The sequence below is a fragment of the Pseudophryne corroboree genome, chromosome 6, assembly GCF_028390025.1.
Source record: "Pseudophryne corroboree isolate aPseCor3 chromosome 6, aPseCor3.hap2, whole genome shotgun sequence".
Lineage (NCBI taxonomy): Eukaryota > Metazoa > Chordata > Amphibia > Anura > Myobatrachidae > Pseudophryne > Pseudophryne corroboree.
Genome location: NC_086449.1, coordinates 839,806,788 through 839,834,660, shown reverse-complemented (window position 1 = coordinate 839,834,660; position 27,873 = coordinate 839,806,788). Strand labels below are relative to the sequence as shown.

Here is a 27,873-nt window from a genome sequence, read left to right as displayed (position 1 = left end):
CCTCCTCTCCCGCTGACGTCACACCCGCCTCAGACAGACAGACATGGCCGCCGCTAGCACCGAGCCTCAGCCCGCCGGGAGTCCCAGCCCCGCTCAGGCCGCCGCCCCGGAGCCCCGCGCCGAGGAGCCGGTTGCCGGGAGAGTGGAGATGGAGGAGGAGGAGGAGGAAGCGGACGATGAGGAGGAGGATGAGGAGAGCAGCGGGGTGTCGGAGCGCTCGGACAGCCCGGCCGGGAGCAGCCTGGACGGGGACGGGGGGAAGAGCCGGCAGGAGGACGGCTCCAGGCCGGGGAGCGGCACGGACAGCAGCACGGCGGGGAGCTCTGCCGGGAGCTCGGCGGGGGATGACGGCTACTGCAGCTCCAGCAAGTCCGGCCGCAGAACCAGCCTGGAGGGGTCCTCTGAGGGGGAACCGCTCAGCCGCATGGACTCCGAGGACAGGTGAGGGGGCCGGGGGGGCACTAGGGGGGGAGCGACAGCCGAGGGAGCTACAAGTGGGGGGAGCGAAAGCCGTGATGTCACTTGGTGGGGGTCACTAGGGGGGGAGCCAGAGCCGTGGTGTTACTAGGGGGGGAGTGAGATCCGAGGGAGCCACAAGGGGGGGGAGCGAGAGCCGAGAGGGGGTTACTAGGGGTGGAGCCGGGGGGGCACTACGGGGAGGGGGAGAGCGAGAGCCGGGGGTGGTGCGGTGCTGGGGGAGGGCATAGTGTCACCCGGTAGAGGAGGGGGTGTAGTAGATTATACGTTACTGTGGGGAGGGGGGTACAAATTATATGGTATTTGGGGGGATTTATACATTTCAGTGGGGAGGGGGGTGTAGATTATGTTACTGTGGGGAGAGGGTGTAGATTATATGTTACTGTGGGGAGGGGGGTGTGGATTATACGGTATTGGGGGAGATTATACGTTACTGTGGGGTGTGGATTATACGGTATTGGGGGAGATTATACGTTACTGTGGGGTGTGGATTATACGCTATTTGGGTGGATTTATACTTTACTGTCGGGAGGGGGGTATAGATTATATGGTATTTGGGGAGTTTTATATATGTTACTGTGGGGGGGAGGGTGTAGATTATACAGTATTGGGGAGATTATACTTTACTGTGGGATGTGGGTGTAGATTATACAGTGTTGGGGAGATTATACGTTACTATGGGGAGGGGGTGTAGATTATACGTTATTGGGGGGATTGTACGTTACTGTGGGGAGGGGGTGTAGATTATACAGTAATGGGGGGATTATACTTTACTGTGGGGAGGGGGGTGTGTATTATACAGTATTGGGGAGATTATACGTTACTGTGGGGAAGGGGTGTAGATTATACGGTATTGGGGGGATTGTACATTACTGTGGGGAGGTGGTGTAGATTATACGGTATTGGGGAAATTATGGGTTACTGTGTGGAGGGGGGTGTAGATTATACGGTATTGGGGAGATTATGGGTTACTGTGGGGAGGGGGGTGTAGATTATACGGTATTGGGGAGATTATGGGTTACTGTGGGGAGGGGGGTGTAAATTATACGGTATTGGGGAGATTATGGGTTACTGTGGGGAGGGGGGTGTAAATTATACGGTATTGGGGAGATTATGGGTTACTGTGGGGAGGGGGGGTGTAAATTATACGGTATTGGGGAGATTATGGGTTACTGTGGGGAGGGGGGGTGTAAATTATACGGTATTGGGGAGATTATGGGTTACTGTGGGGAGGGAGGTGTAGATTATACGGTATTGGGGAGATTATGGGTTACTGTGGGGAGGGAGGTGTAGATTTTACGGTATTGGGGAGATTATGGGTTACTGTGGGGAGGGAGGTGTAGATTATACGGTATTGGGGAGATTATGGGTTACTGTGGGGAGGGAGGTGTAGATTATACGGTATTGGGAGATTATATGTTACTGTGGGGAGGGGGGTGTAGATTATATGGTATTGGGGGAATTGTACATTACTGTGGGGAGGGGGCGGTGTATTATACAGTATTGGGGAGATTATACTTAACTGTGGGGAGGGGTGTAGATTATACGGTATTGGGGAAATTATGGGTTACTGTGGGGAGGGGGGGTGTAGATTATACGGTATTGGGGATATTATGGGTTACTGTGGGGAGGGCATAGTGTCACCCGGGAGGGGAGGGGGGTGTAGATTATACGTTACTGTGGGGAGGGGATGTAGATTGTACGTTACTGTGGGGTGTAGATTATAAAGTATTGGGGAGATTATACGTTATTGTGGAGAGGGGGGATGAAGATTGTACGTAACTGTGGGGGGGGGGTAGATTATACGGTATTGGGGAGATTATGGGTTACTGTGGGGAGGCGGGTGTATATTATACGGTATTGGGAGATTATGGGTTACTGTGGGTTGGGGGGTGTAGATTGTACGTTACTGTGTGGAGGGGGGTGTAGATTATACGGTATTGGGGAGATTATGGGTTACTGTGGGGAGGGGGGTGTAGATTATACGGTATTGGGTGTATTGTATGTTACTGTGGGGAGGGGGCTATATATTATACGGTATTGGGATTATACGTTACTGTGGGGAGGGGTTATAGATTATACAGTGTTGGGGGAGATTATACCTTAGTGTGTTGAGGGGGTGTAGATTATACAGTGTTGGCGAGACCTGTGGGGAGGGGGGGTGTAGATTATACGTTACTGTGGGGAGGGGGTGTAGATTATACAGTATTTGGGAGATTATATATTACTGTGGGGGGTTGCAGATTATACAGTAATTAAGGGAGATTATATATCACAGTGGGTTGCATTGATTGGCGGTATTATACATCACACTGGGGTGCATATTATACAGTAATTAGGGGTATTATATAGCGCAGTGTGGTGCAGCAGTTGGGAGATATTATACATGACAGTGGGGTGCAGTGATTCAGGGATATTATACGTCACAGTGAGGTGCAGCAATTGAGGGATATTATACGTCAAAGTGGGGTGCAGTTATTGGGGGATATTATGTCACAGTGGGGTGCAGTTATTGGGGGGTATTATATCACAGTGGGGTGCAGCAACTGGGGGATAATATACTTCATGGCGGGTTGCAGTGATTCAGGGATATTATACGTCACAGTGGGGTGCAGCAATTGGGGGATATTATACGTCAAGGTGGGATGCAGTAATTGGGGGGTATTATATGTCGCAACGGGGTGAAGCAATTGGGGGGTATAATGTGTCACAGTGAGGTGCAGTAATTGGAGGATGATATACGTTGCAGTGGGGTGTATCAGTTGGTGGTTATTATAGGTCACAGTGGGGTGCAGCAATTCGTGGATATTATACGTCGAAGTGGGGTGCAGCAATTGGGGGATATTATATGTCGCAGTGGGGTGCAGCAATTAGGGGATATTGTATGTCAGTGGGGTGCAGCAATTGGGGGATATACGTCGCAGTGGGGTGCAGCAATTAGGGGATGATATGTCGCAGTGGGGTGCAGCAGTTGGAGGATATTATGTTGCAGTGGGGTGCAGCAATTAGGGGATATTGTACGTCGTAGTGGGGTGCAGCAATTGGGGGATATTATACGTCGCAGTGGGGTGCAGCAATTGAAGGATGATATACGTCATAGTGGGGTGCAGCAATTGGAGGATATACGTCGCAGTGGGGTGCAGCAATTAGAGGATATGTCGCAGTGGGGTGCAGCAATTGGGGGTATTGTACGTCGCAGTGGGGTGCAGCAATTGGGGGTATTGTACGTCGCAGTGGGGTGCAGCAATTGGGGGTATTATACGTCACAGTGCAGCAATTGGATATTATACGTCACAGTGGGGTGCAGCAATTTGGGGGTATTATACGTCGCAGTGGGGTGCAGCAATTGGGGGTATTATACGTCGCAGTGGGGTGCAGCAATTGGGGGGTATTATACGTCACAGTTGGGTGCAGCAATTGGGGGTATTATACGTCGCAGTGGCGTGCAGCAATTGGGGGTATTATACGTCGCAGTGGCGTCCAGTAATTGGGGGGTATTATACGTCACAGTTGGGTGCAGCAATTGGGGGTATTATACGTCGCAGTGGCGTGCAGCAATTGGGGGTATTATACGTCGCAGTGGCGTCCAGTAATTGGGGGGTATTATACGTCACAGTGGCGTGCAGCAATTGGGGGGTATTATACGTCACAGTGGCGTGCAGCAATTGGAGGATATTATATGTCGCAGTGGGGTGCAGCAATTAGGGGATATTGTACGTCAGTGGGGTGCAGCAATTGGGGGGTATACGTCGCAGTGGGGTGCAGCAATTAGAGGATATGTCGCAGTGGGGTGCAGCAATTGGGGGTTTATACGTCGCAGTGGGGTGCAGCAATTGGGGGGTATTATATGTCGCAGTGGGGTGCAGCAATTGGGGGGTATTATATGTCGCAGTGGGGTGCAGCAATTGGGGGGTATTATATGTCGCAGTGGGGTGCAGCAATTGGGGGTATTAAACGTCGCAGTGCAGCAATTGTATATTATACGTCGCAGTGGGGTGCAGCAATTGGGGGTATTGTACGTCGCAGTGGGGTGCAGCAATTGGGGGTATTATACGTCACAGTGCAGCAATTGGATATTATACGTCACAGTGGGGTGCAGCAATTGGGGGGTATTATACGTTGCAGTGGGGTGCAGCAATTGGGGGTATTATACGTCGCATTGCAGCAATTGGATATTATACGTCGCAGTGGGGTGCAGCATTTGGGATATTATACATCGCAGTGGGGTGCAGCAATTGGGGGGTATTATACGTCGCAGTGGGGTGCAGCAATTGGGGGGTATTATCGCAGTGGGTGCAGCAATTGGGGGGGTATTATACGTCGCAGTGGGTGCAGCAATTGGGGGGTATTATACGTTGCAGGGGGTGCAGCAATTGGGGGTATTATACGTCGCAGTGGGTGCAGCAATTGGGGGGTATTATACGTCGCAGTGGGTGCAGCAATTGGGGGGTATTATGCATCGCAGTGGGTGCAGCAATTGGGGGGTATTATACGTCATGGTGGGGTGCAGCAATTGGGGGGTATTATACGGCGCAAGTGGGTGCAGCAATTGGGGGGTATTATACGTCGCAGTGGGGTGCAGCAATTGGGGGGTATTATACGTCGCAGTGGGGTGCAGCAATTGGGGGGTATTATCGCAGTGCGTACAGCAATTGGGGGGGTATTATACGTCGCAGTGGGTGCAGCAATTGGGGGGTATTATACGTTGCAGGGGGTGCAGCAATTGGGGGGTATTATACGTCGCAGTGGGTGCAGCAATTGGGGGGTATTATACGTCGCAGTGGGTGCAGCAATTGGGGGGTATTATGCGTCGCAGTGGGTGCAGCAACTGGGTATTATACGTCATGGTGGGGTGCAGCAATTGGGGGGTATTATACGGCGCAGTGGGTGCAGCAATTGGGGGGTATTATACCGCGCAGTGGGTGCAGCAATTGGGGGGTATTATACGGCACAGTGGGGTGCAGCAGTTCGGTGGTATTATACAGTGGTGTGCATGTTATACAGTGCAGTGGGAGAGAGAGATTAGAGTGCTAGCCTGGCCGTACAGTATTGGGGTGCTGTATTGCACACTGATAGTATAGGATTAATACATGGATCAGACGCTCTCTGACAAAGATATAACTAATTTGCTCGTGTGTTGATGTGTCAGACTGATTGCATTCATTATTCCCTTACACATAACGAGTAACCTGCTCACTAATTGGTCTTGTGGGGTTGGTGTAAGAGTGATGCAACTAGTGTGCGGCCGAGGACCCTGCGCGTGTTGCGGATGTTTTCTTTATCCTTTATGACGTATAATACTGGAGTTTGGCAGCTTTATGTAATGGTAGCCCCCACAGGTGAGTCCCTGCTCCACGTGTGTCCTCTTACTGGTCCTCAGTGAGCAGCACAGCCACATACACGCACAGAAAGCCGCGAGGCTGCCACACAGGGTCATAAAGGGAGACCATGGCAGATTACCTTCAGTACACTGGGGGTAATTCACAGTTGATTGCAGCAGCACATTTGTTAGCAGTTGGGTAAAACCATGTGCACCGCAGGTGGGGCAGATGTAACATGTGCAGAGAGAGTTAGATTTGGGTGGGTTATTTTGTTTCTGTGCAGGGTAAATACTGGCTGCTTTATTTTTATACTGCTATTTAGATTTCAGTTTGAACACACCCCACCCAAATCTAACTCTCTGCACATGTTACATCTACCCCACTTGCACTGCACAAGGAGGGTCATTCCGAGTTGATCGCTTGCTAGCAGTTTTTAGTAGCCATGCAAACGCTATGTCGCTGTCCACTGGGGAGTGTATTTTAGCTTAGCAGAAGTGTGAACGCCTGTGCAGCCGAGCTCTGCAAAAACAGTTTGTGCAGTTTCTGAGTAGCTCTGAACCTACTCAGCGCTTGTGATCACTTCAGCCTATTCGTGTCCGGATTTGACTTGATACACCCGCCCTGCGACCGCCCAGACACGCCTGCGTTTTTTCAGACAAATCGGCAGCGAACGATCAACTCAGAATGACCCCATGATTTTGTCTAACTGCTGCTGCGATCAACTCTGAATGACCCCCTTATAAGGAATCTGTTGTGGGGGATCCCTCTGCTGCCTGCACGTGCTGTGAGGACTGTGTCATTTCTCTGGGGGAGATTTAGCAAATCTTGGAGAGAGAGAGCCTACCGCTCGGCTTCAGTAAAATGACAGAAGATAATTAGTTGGTACTTTCCCCCATTGCTTTTTAAGATTTGATCAGTCTCTCCCTATGAGTAATGTAATGGTGGAATAGGATTATGTCGCCATAGAGGGGCATTAGGTCCTGTACAGCCCAGGTAGCTGCAGTATTAGACAGGCTCCCAGATGCAATGTCCTGGAAGTGGTGTAGGCAGGAGACTTGGAGCCAGTAGGAAGAGGAGCAGTGCCTAGATAAAGGCCAGGTATGGGCAGCCCGCAGAGCCATAGGGAGAAAGTAGAGGACTCTGCCAGTGATGATGGCTGATCACATGACAATGTGTAATCCTGCACATCGGTCGCTGACCACACTCTAAGCCTCGCATGCACTGATGTGAAGTGAGTAGTGTGTCTGGACTGTGGGAGGGCACATGCAGGCATACCCTAGTGTCTATCAGCCTGCAGGTCCCGTGTATAGATTACCTGAGAGCTGGGCTTAGTGCTCTGCGGTCCCCTCCTGTCAGTGTTTGCGGCTGACCCTGCGCTCTTCCAAACGCATTGACTGCGGCAATATCTGCTGAGCCCCGCTTTTGTTCTGGTTGGGGTATAGCTGGTCCCAGGTGCACCACTGACAGACGTCCCCTGCCCCAGCCACTCTTACCTGCTCCCATGTGCTACAGTGAAGGATGCAGCCTCTCTTTCCGTGCTGCGGGGACAGTTTAGTAGTGGGCTGTGCTGCAGTGAAGGATGCAGCCTCTCTTTCCGTGCTGCGGGGACAGTTTAGTAGTGGGCTGTGCTGCAGTGAAGGATGCAGCCTCTCTTTCCGTGCTGCAGGGACAGTTAGTCGTGGGCTGTGCTGCAGTGAAGGATGCAGCCTCTTTCCGTGCTGCGGGGACAGTTTAGTCGTGGGCTGTGCTGCAGTGAAGGATGCAGCCTCTCTTTCCGTGCTGCGGGGACAGTTAGTCGTGGGCTGTGCTGCAGTGAAGGATGCAGCCTCTTTCCGTGCTGCAGGGACAGTTTAGTCGTGGACTGTGCTGCAGTGAAGGATGCAGCCTCTCTTTCCGTGCTGCGGGGACAGTTAGTCGTGGGCTGTGCTGCAGTGAAGGATGCAGCCTCTTTCCGTGCTGCGGGGACAGTTTAGTCGTGGGCTGTGCTGCAGTGAAGGATGCAGCCTCTTTCCGTGCTGCGGGGACAGTTTAGTCGTGGACTGTGCTGCAGTGAAGGATGCAGCCTCTCTTTCCGTGCTGCGGGGACAGTTAGTCGTGGGCTGTGCTGCAGTGAAGGATGCAGCCTCTCTTTCTGTGCTGCGGGGACAGTTTAGTAGTGGGCTGTGCTGCAGTGAAGGATGCAGCCTCTCTTTCCGTGTTGTAGGGACAGTTTAGTCGTGGGCTGTGCTGCAGTGAAGGATGCAGCCTCTCTTTCCGTGTTGTAGGGACAGTTTAGTCGTGGGCTGTGCTGCAGTGAAGGATGCAGCCTCTCTTTCTGTGCTGCGGGGACAGTTTAGTCGTGGGCTGTGCTGCAGTGAAGGATGCAGCCTCTCTTTCCGTACTGCGGGGACAGTTTAGTCGTGGGCTGTGCTGCAGTGAAGGATGCAGCCTCTCTTTCCGTGCTGCGGGGACAGTTTAGTCGTGGGCTGTGCTGCAGTGAAGGATGCAGCCTCTCCTTCCGTGCTGCGGGGACAGTTTAGTCGTGGGCTGTGCTGCAGTGAAGGATGCAGCCTCTCTTTCTGTGCTGCGGGGACAGTTAGTAGTGGGCTGTGCTGCAGTGAAGGATGCAGCCTCTCTTTCCGTGCTGCGGGGACAGTTTAGTCGTGGGCTGTGCTGCAGTGAAGGATGCAGCCTCTCTTTCCGTGCTGCGGGGACAGTTTAGTAGTGGGCTGTGCTGCAGTGAAGGATGCAGCCTCTCTTTCCGTGCTGCGGGGACAGTTTAGTAGTGGGCTGTGCTGCAGTGAAGGATGCAGCCTCTCTTTCCGTGTTGTAGGGACAGTTTAGTCGTGGGCTGTGCTGCAGTGAAGGATGCAGCCTCTCTTTCCGTGTTGTAGGGACAGTTTAGTCGTGGGCTGTGCTGCAGTGAAGGATGCAGCTTCTCTTTCCGTGCTGCGGGGACAGTTTAGTCGTGGGCTGTGCTGCAGTGAAGGATGCAGCCTCTCTTTCCGTGCTGCGGGGACAGTTTAGTCGTGGGCTGTGCTGCAGTGAAGGATGCAGCCTCTCTTTCCGTGCTGCAGGGACAGTTTAGTCGTGGGCTGTGCTGCAGTGAAGGATGCAGCCTCTCTTTCCGTGCTGCGGGGACAGTTTAGTAGTGGGCTGTGCTGCAGTGAAGGATGCAGCCTCTTTTCGGCCTGCGGGGACAGTTAGTAGTGGGCTGTGCTGCAGTGAAGGATGCAGCCTCTCTTTCCGTGTTGTAGGGACAGTTTAGTCGTGGGCTGTGCTGCAGTGAAGGATGCAGCCTCTCTTTCTGTGCTGCGGGGACAGTTTAGTCGTGGGCTGTGCTGCAGTGAAGGATGCAGCCTCTCTTTCCGTGCTGCGGGGACAGTTTAGTAGTGGGCTGTGCTGCAGTGAAGGATGCAGCCTCTTTTCGTGCTGCGGGGACAGTTAGTAGTGGGCTGTGCTGCAGTGAAGGATGCAGCCTCTCTTTCCGTGCTGCGGGGACAGTTTAGTAGTGGGCTGTGCTGCAGTGAAGGATGCAGCTTCTCTTTCCGTGCTGCGGGGACAGTTTAGTCGTGGGCTGTGCTGCAGTGAAGGATGCAGCCTCTCTTTCCGTGCTGCGGGGACAGTTTAGTCGTGGGCTGTGCTGCAGTGAAGGATGCAGCCTCTCTTTCCGTGCTGCGGGGACAGTTAGTCGTGGGCTGTGCTGCAGTGAAGGATGCAGCCTCTTTCCGTGCTGCGGGGACAGTTTAGTTGTGGGCTGTGCTGCAGTGAAGGATGCAGCCTCTTTCCGTGCTGCGGGGACAGTTTAGTTGTGGGCTGTGCTGCAGTGAAGGATGCAGCCTCTCTTTCCGTGCTGCGGGGACAGTTTAGTCGTGGGCTGTGCTGCAGTGAAGGATGCAGCCTCTCTTTCCGTGCTGCAGGGACAGTTAGTCGTGGGCTGTGCTGCAGTGAAGGATGCAGCCCCTCTTTCCGTGCTGCGGGGACAGTTTAGTCGTGGGCTGTGCTGCAGTGAAGGATGCAGCCTCTCTTTCCGTGCTGCGGGGACAGTTTAGTAGTGGGCTGTGCTGCAGTGAAGGATGCAGCCTCTTTCCGTGCTGCGGGGACAGTTTAGTCGTGGGCTGTGCTGCAGTGAAGGATGCAGCCTCTCCTTCCGTGCTGCGGGGACAGTTTAGTAGTGGGCTGTGCTGCAGTGAAGGATGCAGCCTCTTTCCGTGCTGCGGGGACAGTTAGTCGTGGGCTGTGCTGCAGTGAAGGATGCAGCCTCTCTTTCCGTGCTGCGGGGACAGTTTAGTCGTGGGCTGTGCTGCAGTGAAGGATGCAGCCTCTCTTTCCGTGCTGCGGGGACAGTTTAGTCGTGGGCTGTGCTGCAGTGAAGGATGCAGCCTCTCTTTCCGTGCTGCGGGGACAGTTAGTCGTGGGCTGTGCTGCAGTGAAGGATGCAGCCTCTCTTTCCGTGCTGCGGGGACAGTTTAGTCGTGGGCTGTGCTGCAGTGAAGGATGCAGCCTCTCTTTTCGTGCTGCGGGGACAGTTAGTAGTGGGCTGTGCTGCAGTGAAGGATGCAGCCTCTCTTTCCGTGTTGTAGGGACAGTTTAGTCGTGGGCTGTGCTGCAGTGAAGACGGACTGCTCCTGGGCTGTATTCCAGGACCCCAATTTGCACAATCTGGTTCAGCCTTTCATTATTAATGGCGGTGATGGCTTAATTAGGTAAACAGGAGCGGGGTAGAATGGTAGAGGGATATAGACTCCCCTTGCTGTGGCTTGGTAAGTACAAGCTGTACTGTACAGGGTAAGTACCTTTCATACTGTTCATCTGGGTGTAATGTGCAGTATGTTGGTAATAAGCCCGGGGATAGAGAATAGGTACTCCCATCTGTCCTGCATATGATCATTAGTGGTGGGATGAATGATGAGGGCACACCATGGGGGGGAGATGCAGGGGGAGGGTAACTAGGTAAGCAGATTAGACCTTTATTTACTGATAAGTCACCCAGCGCTCTTCTCTCTGATATATACTGAATTGTGATAGTATTACACTGTACAATGGTAACATACAAGGCAGACTAAATATAAGTGTGAAATTACAGATTTGGGAGAGCCTGAGTCATGGGAGCTTACAATCCAGCGGGGAACTGCAAGGTCAGATCTGTCACTTAGCGCGCTACCTGCGTTCCAGGATCTGCATGAACGACTTCTATTTACATAAGACTGATTCCCGGAACCCACGTCTGTAGACTGTAAGCTCCAGCGAACAGGGCCTTCCGTCTCCCACCTTGTATCTACCTCTCTGCAGCCACCTGGAACCCTGGAGTATCAACACATCACTTCATATTTAGCTTTCTGTTGCCCTTCATCTTGGGTGAGGTACAAGGGTGATTCAGTGGAAGAGGGGGGGGGGGCCGGATCAGGGCCCCCTATACTGTGTCCTTGCCCCATCTGATTGTTAGAACAGCGAGTGCCAGTATAATGACGGTCACACGTCAGAAGTCGCCTTTTACTGTAGGAAATATATGTACACCGCCTCATTGCACATTCATTATAGAAAGCTGATAATGCTTTTGTTGGTGTGATGTGTCCAGTATGACTGTGTCAGGTCGCCTGCAGTTTTGGGACTACAAGTCTCAGAATGCTGCAGAGGCGCATGCTTTTCTATTGTACAGCTGTCAAGTCCAACCCCATGGCCCAACAACGCCCCCTTCCCCCCCAATATCCCTATCTCCTCCTCCGTCCCTATAAGTAGTATACGCACAGGAGAGTGCCCCGCAGGGATCTGCCGGTAGAATGTTCTAAAACATAACAGAGTTACGTTCCGGACAGTGTATGGTGGTATGCTGCATCCTTACAGAATTGCTGTGTCCAGGCCTGCAGCACATGAGTGTGGACAGTAGGTGGCGGTACTCGGCTCTGTATTTACAGTATCAGCAGTACACTGATGGGTGTGGACAGTAGGTGGCGGTACTCTGCTCTGTATTTACAGTATCAGCAGTACACTGATGGGTGTGGACAGTAGGTGGCGGTACTCGGCTCTGTATTTACAGTATCAACAGTACACTGATGGGTGTGGACAGTAGGTGGCGGTACTCGGCTCTGTATTTACAGTATCAGCAGTACACTGATGGGTGTGGACAGTAGGTGGCGGTACTCGGCTCTGTATTTACAGTATCCGCAGTACACTGATGGGTGTGGACAGTAGGTGGCGGTACTCGGCTCTGTATTTACAGTATCCGCAGTACACTGATGGGTGTGGACAGTAGGTGGCAGTACTCGGCTCTGTATTTACAGTATCAGCAGTACACTGATGGGTGTGGACAGTAGGTGGCGGTACTCGGCTCGTGGGCAGCGGAATAATGGCTCTGGCTCTGTATTTACAGTATCAGCAGTACACTGATGGGTGTGGACAGTAGGTGGCGGTACTCGGCTCTGTATTTACAGTATCCGCAGTACACTGATGGGTGTGGACAGTAGGTGGCAGTACTCGGCTCTGTATTTACAGTATCAGCAGTACACTGATGGGTGTGGACAGTAGGTGGCGGTACTCGGCTCTGTATTTACAGTATCAGCAGTACACTGATGGGTGTGGACAGTAGGTGGCGGTACTCGGCTCTGTATTTACAGTATCAGCAGTACACTGATGGGTGTGGACAGTAGGTGGCGGTACTCGGCTCTGTATTTACAGTATCAGCAGTACACTGATGGGTGTGGACAGTAGGTGGCGGTACTCGGCTCTGTATTTACAGTATCAGCAGTACACTGATCGGTGTGGACAGTAGGTGGCGGTACTCGGCTCTGTATTTACAGTATCAGCAGAACACTGATGGGTGTGGACAGTAGGTGGCGGTACTCAGCTCTGTATTTACAGTATCAGCAGTACACTGATGGGTGTGGACAGTAGGTGGCAGTACTCGGCTCTGTATTTACAGTATCAGCAGTACACTGATGGGTGTGGACAGTAGGTGGCGGTACTCGGCTCTGTATTTACAGTATCAGCAGTACACTGATGGGTGTGGACAGTAGGTGGCAGTACTCGGCTCTGTATTTACAGTATCAGCAGTACACTGATGGGTGTGGACAGTAGGTGGCAGTACTCGGCTCTGTATTTACAGTATCAGCAGTACACTGATGGGTGTGGACAGTAGGTGGTGGTACTCTGCTCGGGGGCAGCGGAATAATGGCTCTGGCTCTGTATTTACAGTATCAGCAGTACACTGATGGGTGTGGACAGTAGGTGGCGGTACTCGGCTCTGTATTTACAGTATCAGCAGTACACTGATGGGTGTGGACAGTAGGTGGCGGTACTCTGCTCGGGGGCAGCGGAATAATGGCTCTGGCTCTATTTACAGTATCAGCAGTACACTGATGGGTGTGGACAGTAGGTGGCGGTACTCTGCTCTGTATTTACAGTATCAGCAGTACACTGATGGGTGTGGACAGTAGGTGGCGGTACTCGGCTCGTGGGCAGCGGAATAATGGCTCTGGCTCTGTATTTACAGTATCAGCAGTACACTGATGGATGTGGACAGTACGGTTTCTAGCGGGCGCTCTACTCCGGCCATGATGAACGGCCATGGATTACCAACATCATCAAGCAAAAGCGTTTCTTACAACTGCTGCTGGGATGAGTGCCAGACCTGCTTCTCCTCCAGTCCTGACCTTGCCGATCACATCCGCTCCCTCCACGTGGATGGCCAGCGCGGAGGGGTAACGTCTTTTACTTGTCCTATAACTAGTTACACATGCACACGGTAACAAGGGTCAGTCAGTGTCTCCCTATAAGAAACTCACCTGTAGAATGGCCATACAAAGCCCTGGATACAGGCAGTCTGTATGAGAACCTGGGGGACAGTGTCCCAGAATCCTCTGCTGTAACCTTATCTGACTTGTGTGCTGATCCTCCGCTAATGGTAACCCTGCTCAGCCTGTATTCTCATACTGATAAGACAGGTTCCTGGCGTCTCTGATGTGATTGATCCTCCTCTTTCTCTCCCGTGTTGTGTAGGTTTTCGTCTGCTTTTGGAAGGGATGCAAGGTCTATAACACGCCGTCTACAAGTCAGAGCTGGCTACAGCGACATATGCTGACACACAGTGGAGACAAGCCCTTCAAGGTAACATCGCGGGTGGGCCTCATTTCTTCTGCAGCTGGGGGGTCTCGTTCAACCCTCCAAATGAGGTCCTGTGACACACCCGATTATGCAGCCCCTCGTACCACCCCTGCCCCTAGATGTTGTACCTCACCAATCCTCTCTGATGCCCAGCTTCTCCCACACCCATTATGCAGCCCCTCGTACCTCCCCTGTCCCCAGATGTTGTGCCTCACCCCTCCTCTCTAATGCCCAACATCTCCCACACCCATTATGCAGCCCCTCGTACCACCCCTGCCCCTAGATGTTGTGCCTCACCAATCCTCTCTGATGCCCAGCTTCTCCCACACCCATTATGCAGCCCCTCGTACCTCCCCTGTCCCCAGATGTTGTGCCTCACCCCTCCTCTCTAATGCCCAACATCTCCCACACCCATTATGCAGCTCCTCGTACCTCACCTGTCCCCAGATGTGCCTCACCCCTCCTCTGTAATGCCCAATGTCTCCCACGCCCATTATGCAGCCCCTCGTACCTCTCCTGTCCCCAGATGTTGTGCCTCACCCCTCCTCTCTAATGCCCAATGTCTCCCACACCCGTTATGCAGCCCCTCGTAACTCCCCTGTCCCCCTGATGTGCCTCACCCCTCCTCTCTGATGTCCAGCTTCTCACACACCCGTGATGCAGCCCCTCGTGCCTCACCCCTGCTCTGATGCCCAGTTTCTCTTACACCTGTCATTCATCCCCGCGTACCTCCCCAGATGTTGTGCCTCACCCCTCCTCTCTTTAGTGGTACTCAGTCACTATCTGACGCCCGTGTCTTTGCAGTGTGTTGTTGGAGGCTGCACCGCCAGCTTCGCGTCTCAAGGAGGTCTCGCCCGTCATGTGCCCACTCACTTCAGTCAACAGAACTCTTCTAAAGTGTCCGGCCACCCCAAGTCCAAAGATGATTCTCCATCCAAAGCCGGACTGAACAAGCGCCGGAAGCTGAAGAACAAACGCAAGCGCTCACAGCGTAAGTGGCTCCAGCTGTGGGTTATAAGGCAGCGGAGGTGGTGTGGTCATCTTGTCACTCCTGGACGATAACTGGTGCGTCTTTCTCTGTCTTTCTGATCATCAGCGGCTGCACTGGGAAGCTCTCCTTATTCTACCACCCCAGTACAGCTGAAAGGTAGATACAGCGTCCTCCTGTGTGTAACTAATGTGTGTGTTGTGTAATCCCATGAAATGTAAGTGGGGGTCAGTGTAATAGGGTGCAGGCGTTTGTGCCAACCTGGTTTCGCCTTGTAAATGATTGTCAATTTAAAAATAAGGGTGTTCTCGCCCCTCCGGATTCTAGCACCCTATTACATTTACCCCAATGATTTATACCAATTACGAAAATGGGGAGGGGTTGAAAGGACTTCAGTGGTCTTACATCAAGCATTGCGGGGTCATCGGCATGAAGCTTCCAAGTGATTTAGTGCCCTGAGCTGGGTGGTAGTAATAGCTAGCATGTGGGCAACTCGCCGTATCGGGGGTAGTTACCATAGCGGCTAGACTGTAGTAGAAACATGGCGGGTGGAATTGGCTTGCTAGCTTTGAGACGAGATGAAGATTCTGAGGGGCTTATTACCTGCGTGTCTCTGTAGCTGAGGTCTGCTTGCAGCCTGTGGAGGTGTCCTTATTAATCTGCTGAGTATTGGGGATCTGACACAGTGTGCGAGACCCCTCCGCTAATGTCACCGCTCAGCGCCTCGTGCCTCTGCTGAATCTGCACGCCTCTGCACTGGGCGCTGAATGACACATACCAGCAATGATCCCCAAGCGATGTCACTTACTGGGTTGGTTGGAGGCTGATGGTGTCACGGACAGATTCTATCGGCAGCGCGTTAGCGATACGCTGGTACACACTTACACAACAGATCTGCCAACTGAGCGGCCGATTGGTAAAGCTCAGTATGTCTGGCCAGGCACCACAGATGTGCGTCATGTATATATGCCCACCATTTGTGATGTCATGGTCAGCCGTTCCTGCAGCCGCTTAGCGGGGTCATCCAGCAGGTCGGCCGTACACACCTCTAGATTGACCGATGTAATGTATGAACAACGGCTGTGCTGCAGCGCCAATGCAATATGCCATGCGAGTTCCATCATTCGCAACTCGCCAATGTATTCCTAATATAACGTTTGTCGTGTAAGAAACAGTATATTGCCCAGTGTGTACCGCGCATTTCCAGTCTCTGCGGAATCGCTGCTTCTGTAGTTGGGTCACCACAGTGTATGCAGGGAGGGTCTGTGACCTATCATGTTCTACAATCGGGCATTATGCCGGTATGCACGCTTACTCCCCCCATATATATACCGGGGGTACACGGCGGGCATCACCCATAGAATCCTGTATAGTGGGTACACGGAGGACATCACCCATAGAATCCTGTATAGTGGGTACACGGAGGACATCACCCATAGAATCCTGTATACCGGGTACACGGCGGGCATCACCCATAGAATCCTGTATAGTGGGTACACGGAGGACATCACCCATAGAATCCTGTATAGTGGGTACACGGAGGACATCACCCATAGAATCCTGTATACCGGGTACACGGCGGGCATCGCCCATAGAATCCTGTATAGTGGGTACACGGAGGGCATCACCCATAGAATCCTGTATACTGGGTATACGGAGGACATCACCCATAGAATCCTGTATAGTGGGGACACGGAGGACATCACCCATAGAATCCTGTATAGTGGGTACACGGAGGGCATCACCCATAGAATCCTGTATACCGGGTACACGGCGGGCATCACCCATAGAATCCTGTATAGTGGGTACACGGAGGGCATCACCCATAGAATCCTGTATACTGGGTATACGGAGGGCATCACCCATAGAATCCTGTATAGTGGGTATACGGAGGGCATCACCCATAGAATCCTGTATACTGGGTATACGGAGGGCATCACCCATAGAATCCTGTATAGTGGGTACACGGAGGGCATCACCCATAGAATCCTGTATACTGGGTATACGGAGGACATCACCCATAGAATCCTGTATAGTGGGGACACGGAGGACATCACCCATAGAATCCTGTATAGTGGGGACACGGAGGGTATCGCCCATAGAATCCTGTATAGTGGGGACACGGAGGGTATCGCCCATAGAATCCTGTATAGTGGGGACACGGAGGGTATCGCCCATAGAATCCTGTATAGTGGGGACACGGAGGGTATCGCCCATAGAATCCTGTATAGTGGGTACACGGAGGGTATCGCCCATAGAATCCTGTATAGTGGGTACACGGAGGGTATCGCCCATAGAATCCTGTATAGTGGGTACACGGAGGGTATCGCCCATAGAATCCTGTATAGTGGGTACACGGAGGGTATCGCCCATAGAATCCTGTATAGTGGGTACACGGAGGACATCACCCATAGAATCCTGTATAGTGGGGACACGGAGGGTATCGCCCATAGAATCCTGTATAGTGGGGACACGGAGGGTATCGCCCATAGAATCCTGTATAGTGGGTACACGGAGGGTATCGCCCATAGAATCCTGTATAGTGGGGACACGGAGGGTATCGCCCATAGAATCCTGTATAGTGGGGACACGGAGGGTATCGCCCATAGAATCCTGTATAGTGGGGACACGGAGGGTATCGCCCATAGAATCCTGTATAGTGGGGACACGGAGGGTATCGCCCATAGAATCCTGTATAGTGGGGACACGGAGGGTATCGCCCATAGAATCCTGTATAGTGGGTACACGGAGGACATCGCCCATAGAATCCTGTATAGTGGGTACACGGAGGGCATCGCCCATAGAATCCTGTATAGTGGGGACACGGAGGGTATCGCCCATAGAATCCTGTATAGTGGGGACACGGAGGGTATCGCCCATAGAATCCTGTATAGTGGGGACACGGAGGGTATCGCCCATAGAATCCTGTATAGTGGGGACACGGAGGGTATCGCCCATAGAATCCTGTATAGTGGGGACACGGAGGGTATCGCCCATAGAATCCTGTATAGTGGGGACACGGAGGGTATCGCCCATAGAATCCTGTATAGTGGGGACACGGAGGGTATCGCCCATAGAATCCTGTATAGTGGGGACACGGAGGGTATCGCCCATAGAATCCTGTATAGTGGGTACACGGAGGGTATCGCCCATAGAATCCTGTATAGTGGGTACACGGAGGACATCACCCATAGAATCCTGTATAGTGGGTACACGGAGGGCATCGCCCATAGAATCCTGTATAGTGGGGACACGGAGGGTATCGCCCATAGAATCCTGTATAGTGGGTACACGGAGGGTATCGCCCATAGAATCCTGTATAGTGGGTACACGGAGGGTATCGCCCATAGAATCCTGTATAGTGGGGACACGGAGGGTATCGCCCATAGAATCCTGTATAGTGGGGACACGGAGGGTATCGCCCATAGAATCCTGTATAGTGGGGACACGGAGGGTATCGCCCATAGAATCCTGTATAGTGGGTACACGGAGGACATCACCCATAGAATCCTGTATAGTGGGGACACGGAGGGTATCGCCTATAGAATCCTGTATAGTGGGGACACGGAGGACATCACCCATAGAATCCTGTATAGTGGGGACACGGAGGGTATCGCCCATAGAATCCTGTATAGTGGGGACACGGAGGGTATCGCCCATAGAATCCTGTATAGTGGGGACACGGAGGGTATCGCCCATAGAATCCTGTATAGTGGGGACACGGAGGGTATCGCCCATAGAATCCTGTATAGTGGGGACACGGAGGGTATCGCCCATAGAATCCTGTATAGTGGGGACACGGAGGGTATCGCCCATAGAATCCTGTATAGTGGGGACACGGAGGGTATCGCCCATAGAATCCTGTATAGTGGGGACACGGAGGGTATCGCCCATAGAATCCTGTATAGTGGGGACACGGAGGGTATCGCCCATAGAATCCTGTATAGTGGGGACACGGAGGGTATCGCCCATAGAATCCTGTATAGTGGGGACACGGAGGGTATCGCCCATAGAATCCTGTATAGTGGGGACACGGAGGGTATCGCCCATAGAATCCTGTATAGTGGGGACACGGAGGGTATCGCCCATAGAATCCTGTATAGTGGGTACACGGAGGGTATCGCCCATAGAATCCTGTATAGTGGGTACACAGCGGGTATCACCCATAGAATCCTGTATAGTGGGTACACAGAGGGCATCACTGATACCTGTTGCAAACCGTTTTCTTTAATCCATATATGTTGCAGTAAAGCACCGGAACTGGCGTGTACACTGGCGGGCAGCACTCGCACCTGTACACTGGCGGGCAGCACTAGCACCTGTACACTGGCGGGCAGCACTAGCACCTGTACACTGGCGGGCAGCTCTCGCCCCTGTACACTGGCGGGCAGCACTAGCACCTGTACACTGGCGGGCAGCTCTCGCCCCTGTACACTGGCGGGCAGCACTAGCACCTGTACACTGGCGGGCAGCACTAGCACCTGTACACTGGCGGGCAGCACTAGCACCTGTACACTGGCGGGCAGCACTAGCACCTGTACACTGGCGGGCAGCACTAGCACCTGTACACTGGCGGGCAGCACTAGCACCTGTACACTGGCGGGCAGCACTAGCACCTGTACACTGGCGGGCAGCACTCGCACCTGTACACTGGCGGGCAGCACTAGCACCTGTACACTGGCGGGCAGCACTCGCACCTGTACACTGGCGGGCAGCACTAGCACCTGTACACTGGCGGGCAGCACTAGCACCTGTACACTGGCGGGCAGCACTAGCACCTGTACACTGGCGGGCAGCTCTCGCCCCTGTACACTGGCGGGCAGCACTAGCACCTGTACACTGGCGGGCAGCTCTCGCCCCTGTACACTGGCGGGCAGCACTAGCACCTGTACACTGGCGGGCAGCACTAGCACCTGTACACTGGCGGGCAGCACTAGCACCTGTACACTGGCGGGCAGCACTAGCACCTGTACACTGGCGGGCAGCACTAGCACCTGTACACTGGCGGGCAGCACTAGCACCTGTACACTGGCGGGCAGCACTAGCACCTGTACACTGGCGGGCAGCACTCGCACCTGTACACTGGCGGGCAGCACTAGCACCTGTACACTGGCGGGCAGCACTCGCACCTGTACACTGGCGGGCAGCACTAGCCCCTGTACACTGGCGGGCAGCACTAGCACCTGTACACTGGCGGGCAGCACTAGCACCTGTACACTGGCGGGCAGCACTAGCACCTGTACACTGGCGGGCAGCACTCGCACCTGTACACTGGCGGGCAGCACTAGCACCTGTACACTGGCGGGCAGCACTCGCACCTGTACACTGGCGGGCAGCACTAGCACCTGTACACTGGCGGGCAGCACTAGCACCTGTACACTGGCGGGCAGCACTAGCACCTGTACACTGGCGGGCAGCACTAGCCCCTGTACACTGGCGGGCAGCACTAGCACCTGTACACTGGCGGGCAGCACTAGCACCTGTACACTGGCGGGCAGCACTAGCACCTGTACACTGGCGGGCAGCACTAGCACCTGTACACTGGCGGGCAGCACTAGCACCTGTACACTGGCGGGCAGCACTAGCCCCTGTACACTGGCGGGCAGCACTAGCACCTGTACACTGTGTTCCTGCCCATAGCACTACATTACATTTCTTTGTGTTCATGGGAAGTGTAAGACGACATGCTGGCGCCTTTACCAGGGAATATACTAATGGCACCATCGGCAGAAGCGCAGGGAAGGTTCCCGTCCGCTGTGAGGCGCCTGGGGTATGCTCGGGACAGCGGAGGAAGCGCGTTAGGGCGAGAGCAGAGTGTCCCTGTTATAGCGTGTGCTCAGGAAATAATTGCTGCCTCAATGTTATCAGTGAAATATGTGAATTTTGTTGCATTTCTTTACTCTCTTAGATTTCGCTTTTGAAAAGTCAACGTTTGTTCCAAAAATGTTTATTGCACAACTAAGACTCTGAGCTGCTGCTGAGCGCATTGCTGTATATATGTGTCTACTATATATTACCAGTTACTTAGAACACCTCCTCTATGTTATGTAGGGGCTGATTAATGTACTTCTCTCAGTTCCGAATTCTGCTATTAATATAATCACCCTGTCTGATTGCCGCATTATCCTGCACATGGCGCTGGCTGCTTCCCGCGCTCTCCCTCACCTGGCGCCCGTGGCTTCCTGCACTCTCCCCCACCTGGCGCTGGCTGGTTCCCGCGCTCTCTCCCACCTGGCGCCGGCTGCTTCCCGCGCTCTCCACCTAATAACTAGTTGCCGTTCTGTCTCTGCGTTCTTCACGTCAGTCGGTTATCTTTCTGATACACTGCCTGTCTCTCTCATTTCATTTAAATTGTGAATGGACAGACTGATCCTTTGGGTCATTGATGATGAAGGTGCAGATGAGGGATCCCAGTGTCCTGCAATCTGTGGGAGTAGTTTTAGTGTAAGCTATGTGCCGTGTAAGCTATGTGCCGTGTAAGCTATATGCTGTATAATCCATGAGTCTCGCTGACAACCTATGAAAAGATGGAGCCAATACAGATCTCCTTCAGAACTGTGAGTTACTCGCACTGCAGGCCGCTCAGCGCGTGTCTGGGACCGCTGTGCGCACCGGGTGATCCTGCCTCGTCAGGGTCTCCTACAAATCTACAACGCTGTGTATACAGATATACATTTCATGAAACACCTCTTGTCATTTCTTTCTGAGCCTCCATGTAAATGCATTTCATTGTGTGTAAGCGATTATTACAGACGGGTTGGCCTTTATAAAGCCTGGTGCTGCTGATTGTCTCCAGGTTTTGTGTTTCCCGTCGTCTGTATTACAAGTTATGGGGCCCATACACCAAGTATCAGCCAATGGCTGGGTCGGGGATCTGAAAAATCGCACGTGTTAGAAATCCTCAATTTGAAGATTCTGACCAAACAACGGTCAGGATTGTGATTGGGCGAAGTTTTAACAAGCTGTGTGTCCCTATACCCCAGCTGATCAGAGGATGTATGGCCGCATTACTGACTGTCCAGCACTCTGGTCCGCAGTGACCACTCAGTGTTACTTCTCTGTACTCTGCCTGAGCGTGCCCAGTCTGACTTCTCTCTACTCTTACAGCTAGGCCACACGATTTCTTTGACGCACAGACCCTGGATGCCATTCGACATCGTGCCATCTGCTTCAATCTTTCTGCCCAAATAGAGTCCTTGGGTAATGGCCACAGTGTCGTTTTTCAAAGCACGGTGAGTTCAGGAATACCGTATCTAGCTGTAGTCATTTCCTGCACCGTGTCCTTCCTCATGCACTGTGCTGGGCCTGTGTGTGTGTGTGTCCTTCCTCCTGCGCTGGGCGTGTCTGTGTGTGTGTGTGTGTGTGTGTGTCCTTCCTCCTGCACTGTGCTGGGCCTGTGTGTGTGTGTCCTTCCTCCTGCAATGTGCTGGGCCCCCCTGTGTGTGTGTGTGTCCTTCCTCCTGCCCTGTGCTGGGCCCCCGTGTGTGTGTGTGTGTGTGTGTGTGTGTGTGTCCTTCCTCCTGCCCTGTGCTGGGCCCCGTGTGTGTGTGTGTGTGTGTGTGTGTGTGTGTGTGTCCTTCCTCCTGCCCTGTGCTGGGCCCCCCTGTGTGTGTGTGTGTGTGTCCTTCCTCCTGCCCTGTGCTGGGCCCCCCTGTGTGTGTGTGTGTGTGTCCTTCCTCCTGCCCTGTGCTGGGCCCCCGTGTGTGTGTGTGTGTGTGTGTGTGTGTGTGTGTCCTTCCTCCTGCCCTGTGCTGGGCCCCCCTGTGTGTATGTGTGTGTGTGTGTCCTTCCTCCTGCCCTGTGCTGGGCCCCCGTGTGTGTGTGTGTGTGTGTCCTTCCTCCTGCCCTGTGCTGGGCCCCCGTGTGTGTGTGTGTCCTTCCTCCTGCTCTGTGCTGGGCCCCCCTTGTGTGTGTGTGTGTGTGTGTGTGTGTCCTTCCTCCTGCCCTGTGCTGGGCCCCCCTGTGTGTGTGTGTGTGTGTGTGTGTGTGTGTGTGTGTCCTTCCTCCTGCCCTGTGCTGGGCCCCCCTGTGTGTGTGTGTGTGTGTGTGTGTGTGTGTGTCCTTCCTCCTGCCCTGTGCTGGGCCCCCCTGTGTGTGTGTGTGTGTGTGTGTGTGTGTGTGTGTGTGTGTGTGTGTGTGTGTGTGTGTTTCCATCCTCCTGCCCTGTGCTGGGCCCCTGTGTGTTCAGTTTGGGACATGGTGTCTTCTAAGTAAGTAACAAGGTATAGTTTTGTGTGATCTCGATGTTGGAAGTTGTCAGAAAATGGCCTCAGCACCGGGGTGAGAAGGGGCTAATTCCTGGCTGACCTGGTCTTCCTTTAGGTCATCGCAAAGAGAAAGGAGGATTCTGGGAAGATAAAGCTTCTGCTGCATTGGACTCCGGAAGATATGTAAGTGTGTGTGCCGTGTGTGGCATCCCTGCTCCATTCATGCTGACAGCTGGGGGCGCTAGTCAGCCATCCCGATATCCTGTACATGGAAGGACATTTGTCAGCATTTGCCTGCGAGTTTCTGCTGCTAGCACTTCAGTCGGACACGCTGGGGAACGCTATAGTGCACAAATAGCCGAAGTCTCCTCCCATTGCGTCTCACCTTGTGCCCCGCCCCCGGTGTCTGCGATCTTATCGCACGTTACATGCACTGTACATAGGAAATGAGTGTATGACTGTCTCCGCCCATTGCTTCTCACCTTGTGCCCCGCCCCCGGTGTCAGCCATCTTAATACACGTTACATGCACTGTACATAGGAGATGAGTGTATGACTGACGTCTCCTCCCATTGCTTCTCACCTTGTGCCCCGCCCTCGGTGTCGGCCATCTTATCACACGTTACATGCACTGTACATAGGAGATGAGTGTATGACTGTCTTCGCCCATTGCTACTCACCTTGTGCCCCGCCCTCTGTGTCGGCCATCTTATCACACGTTACATGCACTGTACATAGGAGATGAGTGTATGACTGTCTCCGCCCATTGCTACTCACCTTGTGCCCCGCCCCCGGTGTCAGCCATCTTAATACACGTTACATGCACTGTACATAGGAGATGAGTGTATGACTGACGTCTCCTCCCGCAGTCTCCCAGATGCATGGGTGAACGAGACTGACCGCCACCAGCTAAAAACCAAGGTGGTCCATTTATCCAAGCTCCCGAAAGACACAGCCCTGCTCTTGGACCCCAACATCTATAGGTGGGTGTATCCTCGCCCTGAGAGCTGACATCTGTTTGCGATGCATTTGTACGTGTTAGTGTGTGTATAGGGGGTGCAGTTATGTTTGTGTGTGGGGACACGTTCATGCTTGTCACACCTGTGTGGGTGGTGTCCGTTTGTATAACGGAGAAGTGTCTGCATGGTGTGGGAGCTGTATAGTGGATGGATGTGTGGCGGAGGTGTGTCTGTGTGGCGGGCTGGTTGGTGTGTGGCGAGCGCGTACCTCTATAGTGGGTGTGGTATGTGGGGGTGTATATGGTGGAGGCTTGTCTGTTAGATGGAGGTGTGTCTATAGTGGGGAGTGGGTATGGTATGCAGTAGAGGAGGGGATGTATGTGGTGAGGGCGTGTCTGTTATATGGAGGTGTGTCTATAGTGGGGTGTGGATGTGGTAGAGGAGGGGGTGTATGTGGTGGGGGCGTGTCTATAGTGGGGAGTGGGTGTGGTAGAGGAGGGTGGGGGCGTGGATGTTAGATGGAAGTGTGTCTATATTGGGTAGTGGGTATGGTAGAGGAGGGTGGGGGTGTATGTGGTGGGGCCGTGTCTGTTAGATGGGGGTGTGTCTATAGTGGGGAGTGGATGTGGTAGAGGAGGGGGGTTTATGTGGTGGGGGCGTGTCTATAGTGGGTGTGGTAGAGGAGGGTGGGGGTGTATGTGGTGGGGGTGTGTCTGTTAGATGGAAGTGTGTCTATTGGGTAGTGGGTATGGTAGAGGAGGGTGGGGGTGTATGTGGTGGGGGCATGTCTGTTAGATGGAAGTGTGTCTATATTGGGTAGTGGGTATGGTAGAGGAGGGTTGGGGTGTATGTGGTGGGGGCATGTCTGTTAGATGGAAGTCTGTCTCTAGTGGGGAGTGGGTGTGGTATGTGGTAGAGGAGGTGGGGTGTATGTGGTGGGGGCATGTCTATAGTGGGGAGTGGGTGTGGTAGAGGAGGGTGGGGGTGTATGTGGGGGGGGTATGTGTGTTAGATGGAGGTGTGTTTATAGTGGGGGTGGTATGTGGTAGAGGAGGGGGGATGTATGTGGTGGGGGCGTGTGTATAGTGAGGAGGGTGGGGGTGTATGGTGGGGGCGTGTCTGTTGGAGGTATGTGGTAGAGGGGGGGTGTATGTGGTGGGGGCGTGTTTATAGTGTGGAGGGTGGGGTGTATGTGGTGGGGGCGTGTCTGTTAGATGGAGGTGTGTTTATAGTGGGGGTGGTATGTGGTAGAGGAGGGGGGATGTATGTGGTGGGGGCGTGTTTATAGTGAGGAGGGTGGGGGTGTATGTGGTGGGGGCGTGTCTGTTGGAGGTGTGTGGTATGTGGTAGAGGAGGGGGGGTGTATGTGGTGGGGGCGTGTTTATAGTGAGGAGGGTGGGGGTGTATGTGGTGGGGGCGTGTCTGTTGGAGGTGTGTGGTATGTGGTAGAGGAGGGGGGGTGTATGTGGTGGGGGCGTGTTTATAGTGAGGAGGGTGGGGGTGTATGTGGTGGGGGCGTGTCTGTTGGAGGTGTGTGGTATGTGGTAGAGGAGGGGGGGTGTATGTGGTGGGGGCGTGTTTATAGTGAGGAGGGTGGGGGTGTATGTGGTGGGGGCGTGTCTGTTGGAGGTGTGTCCATAGTGGGGTGTGGTATGTGGTAGAGGAGGTTGGGGTGTATATGGTTATGGCGGTGCTTTGACCTTCTTTTCTCTTTTTTTGTCTCCCCTCCCACCTTGTTATACAGGAATTCCAGTAAAAGGATTGCACACAGTGGATCCCTGAAGGATCATTTCTCCTAAGATCACTGTCTGGTGTGTATGCCCTGTTCAGACCATCCTGATAGATACAGGTCACTAGTCCCCCATAGGCTGCGGCTGTAATAAGGGGATTCCCCTGTACGTGGGCTCCCCGAATCGTTCCCGCTCTTTCAGTGTGGACGGTAATGTGCAGATTCCAATCCACGAAATCTAGTCCAAGGAATAGGGAGAGACGACATAGGTGGAGGGGATATGTGAGGGGTGATCTGGCGGGAGGCGTAGATGGCACAGTGTGGGGGAAGAGGAGCAGGGTGGGGGGTGCACAGAGCAGGGAGGAGACTAGTGACCCCATTAACATAAGTATCCACGGGCAGAGCGTTCTGGGACTGGTATTCTTATCCCAGAGTCAGGAGTGAGAGATGTCTGTGGTGTGCTCTGTAACACGCGGCTGTGATAGCGTGCTGTACCCCTATCCTCTGTTTCAGAGCCATGGAAGCGTCGCCAGAGAAGGTAGCAGCAGATGGCGCCAGAGAGCAGGAAGTCTGCTGTCACGTGACCCTCGTTCAGCCAGTGTTTGCTGTGTAAACGTGTGTCGTGGGGTATAACGTCCGCTTCTTGCCTATATAATTAGTGAGACAGACCTCTGTGCACGCTGACTGCCGTTTGTGTGACAATGACCTTTCACATGAAGGTATAACTCCTATCCTGTCCTGGATCGTGCCACTAGGGAACCGCCCAGTAACGCACCCCTCTAAACGTGGCCCAGTCCATGGGGAGGACGAACCTTCTCCCCAATATTCATTGGAAAATCAAATGTCTAGCTTCCCGTTACCGCCTGTTGTATGACCTATAGAAAGCAGATGTATTATGCACCAAAGTCTCTGCTGAAAGTGACTATATTTTTCTTTATTCTAAAATAGATGAAATAATTGCTGTCCTTTCCTGATCCGGTCCTGATGTCGGAGCCGCGGCGCCTCCCCCTGTAAATAGCGCAGATTTGTAATATATTTTTGTATTGGGAAATGTAACTGTAGCTCTGGTTTCTCTAGACACATGAACGTTGCTGTAAATATCTAGGGATCATGTTGAAGAAACGCGGATTTCATTAGCTAGGACATTATCAGTTTTTTATCTATACAAGAAGCACCTTCTTACAAGAATGCATTCGCAGACTAGTTGCGTAGCGTTGCGAGCGGAGACACCGTGCCGAAGTATTTCCTCTCGCTACGCCTCGTCGGAGGAGGAGCCAGTTACTCTGATGGGTCTCTTGTCTTGTTCCGTCATTTTATCCTCGGCAGTGCGGGATGGTTCCGATAGTTATAGTAAATACCGATTCGTGCTCCGCCTGCTGACGATGAGCCTGTACCATCCCCGGAATAGTTTCTAAATACTGCGGGTGCAGGGGGCAGCCTGCAGCCAGAGAATAAAGCACTTCTGCCCCCCACTGGCTATACCCTGTAATAACAACCAGGATGAAATGTATTATGTTGTAGTTATTTTTTTACTATGTATTTGGTCTTCTATCATGGTACGAACAGACCTTGATGGAATATTCATTTTACTTTCTCGTTTTTTTATTTTTTTTCTGTGTTTTTTCCAATAAAATATTAGAATTCCGTAAGGTGTCCAGCTGTATTAATGTGATGTATCCAGCAGAGTGTTTGTACTGAGGGGTGACAATGGTCCCATACATTGCACCTAAAGCACAGAAAGCCACATATCTCAGAGGAAGTAGTGAGTGCAGCGCAGAATGTTTTCCCCAGGGGGGAATGATTATCATCTGCAGGGTAGCCATGTACGTGCTGTTCTTCTCTATGACTGTGACCGGACGCCTTTCGTTCACGTTCCGTCCCCAGTGCACAGAATGGAAGGTTAGGTCACACGGGACCTGACCACATAGGAGATTCCCGCTTACCGCCAGTAACCGCCTGTTACTGACTCCACCCACTGCGCTGTGGGCGGGTTTATGCTGCCACCACCAAACTCCTAACCTGCCGTGACGTTTGGAACCACGGTACTGCTCTGTATGTGCCGACATGCTGCCTTACCACACCTGTGGGGTGTTGACGAATCCCCACTAGCCACT

The 27,873-nt window shown here is 53.1% G+C and overlaps 1 protein-coding gene across 1 annotated transcript; it reads left to right on the top strand.

The window, feature by feature from the left end:
* Positions 1–27,404, top strand: AEBP2 (AE binding protein 2). Its single transcript, XM_063929426.1, has 10 exons — positions 1–441; positions 13,267–13,474; positions 13,773–13,880; positions 14,682–14,868; positions 14,974–15,024; positions 21,973–22,097; positions 23,188–23,255; positions 23,941–24,054; positions 25,775–25,841; positions 26,273–27,404. The coding sequence occupies exons 1-9, from the start codon at positions 44–46 to the stop codon at positions 25,827–25,829; spliced, it is 1,314 nt and encodes a 437-aa protein (XP_063785496.1). The 5' UTR covers positions 1–43; the 3' UTR covers positions 25,830–25,841; positions 26,273–27,404.
* The last annotated feature ends 469 nt before the right edge of the window (positions 27,405–27,873 follow it).

Bases quoted from the DNA above. Each gene is read 5' to 3' on its own strand.
- AEBP2 (XM_063929426.1), top strand. From the start codon at position 44: ATGGCCGCCGCTAGCACCGAGCCTCAGCCCGCCGGGAGTCCCAGCCCC. The intron at 442-13,266 runs GTGAGGGGGCCG...CTGTATTTACAG, and splicing joins CGCATGGACTCCGAGGACAG to TATCAGCAGTACACTGATGG. The intron at 15,025-21,972 runs GTAGATACAGCG...CTACTCTTACAG, and splicing joins CACCCCAGTACAGCTGAAAG to CTAGGCCACACGATTTCTTT.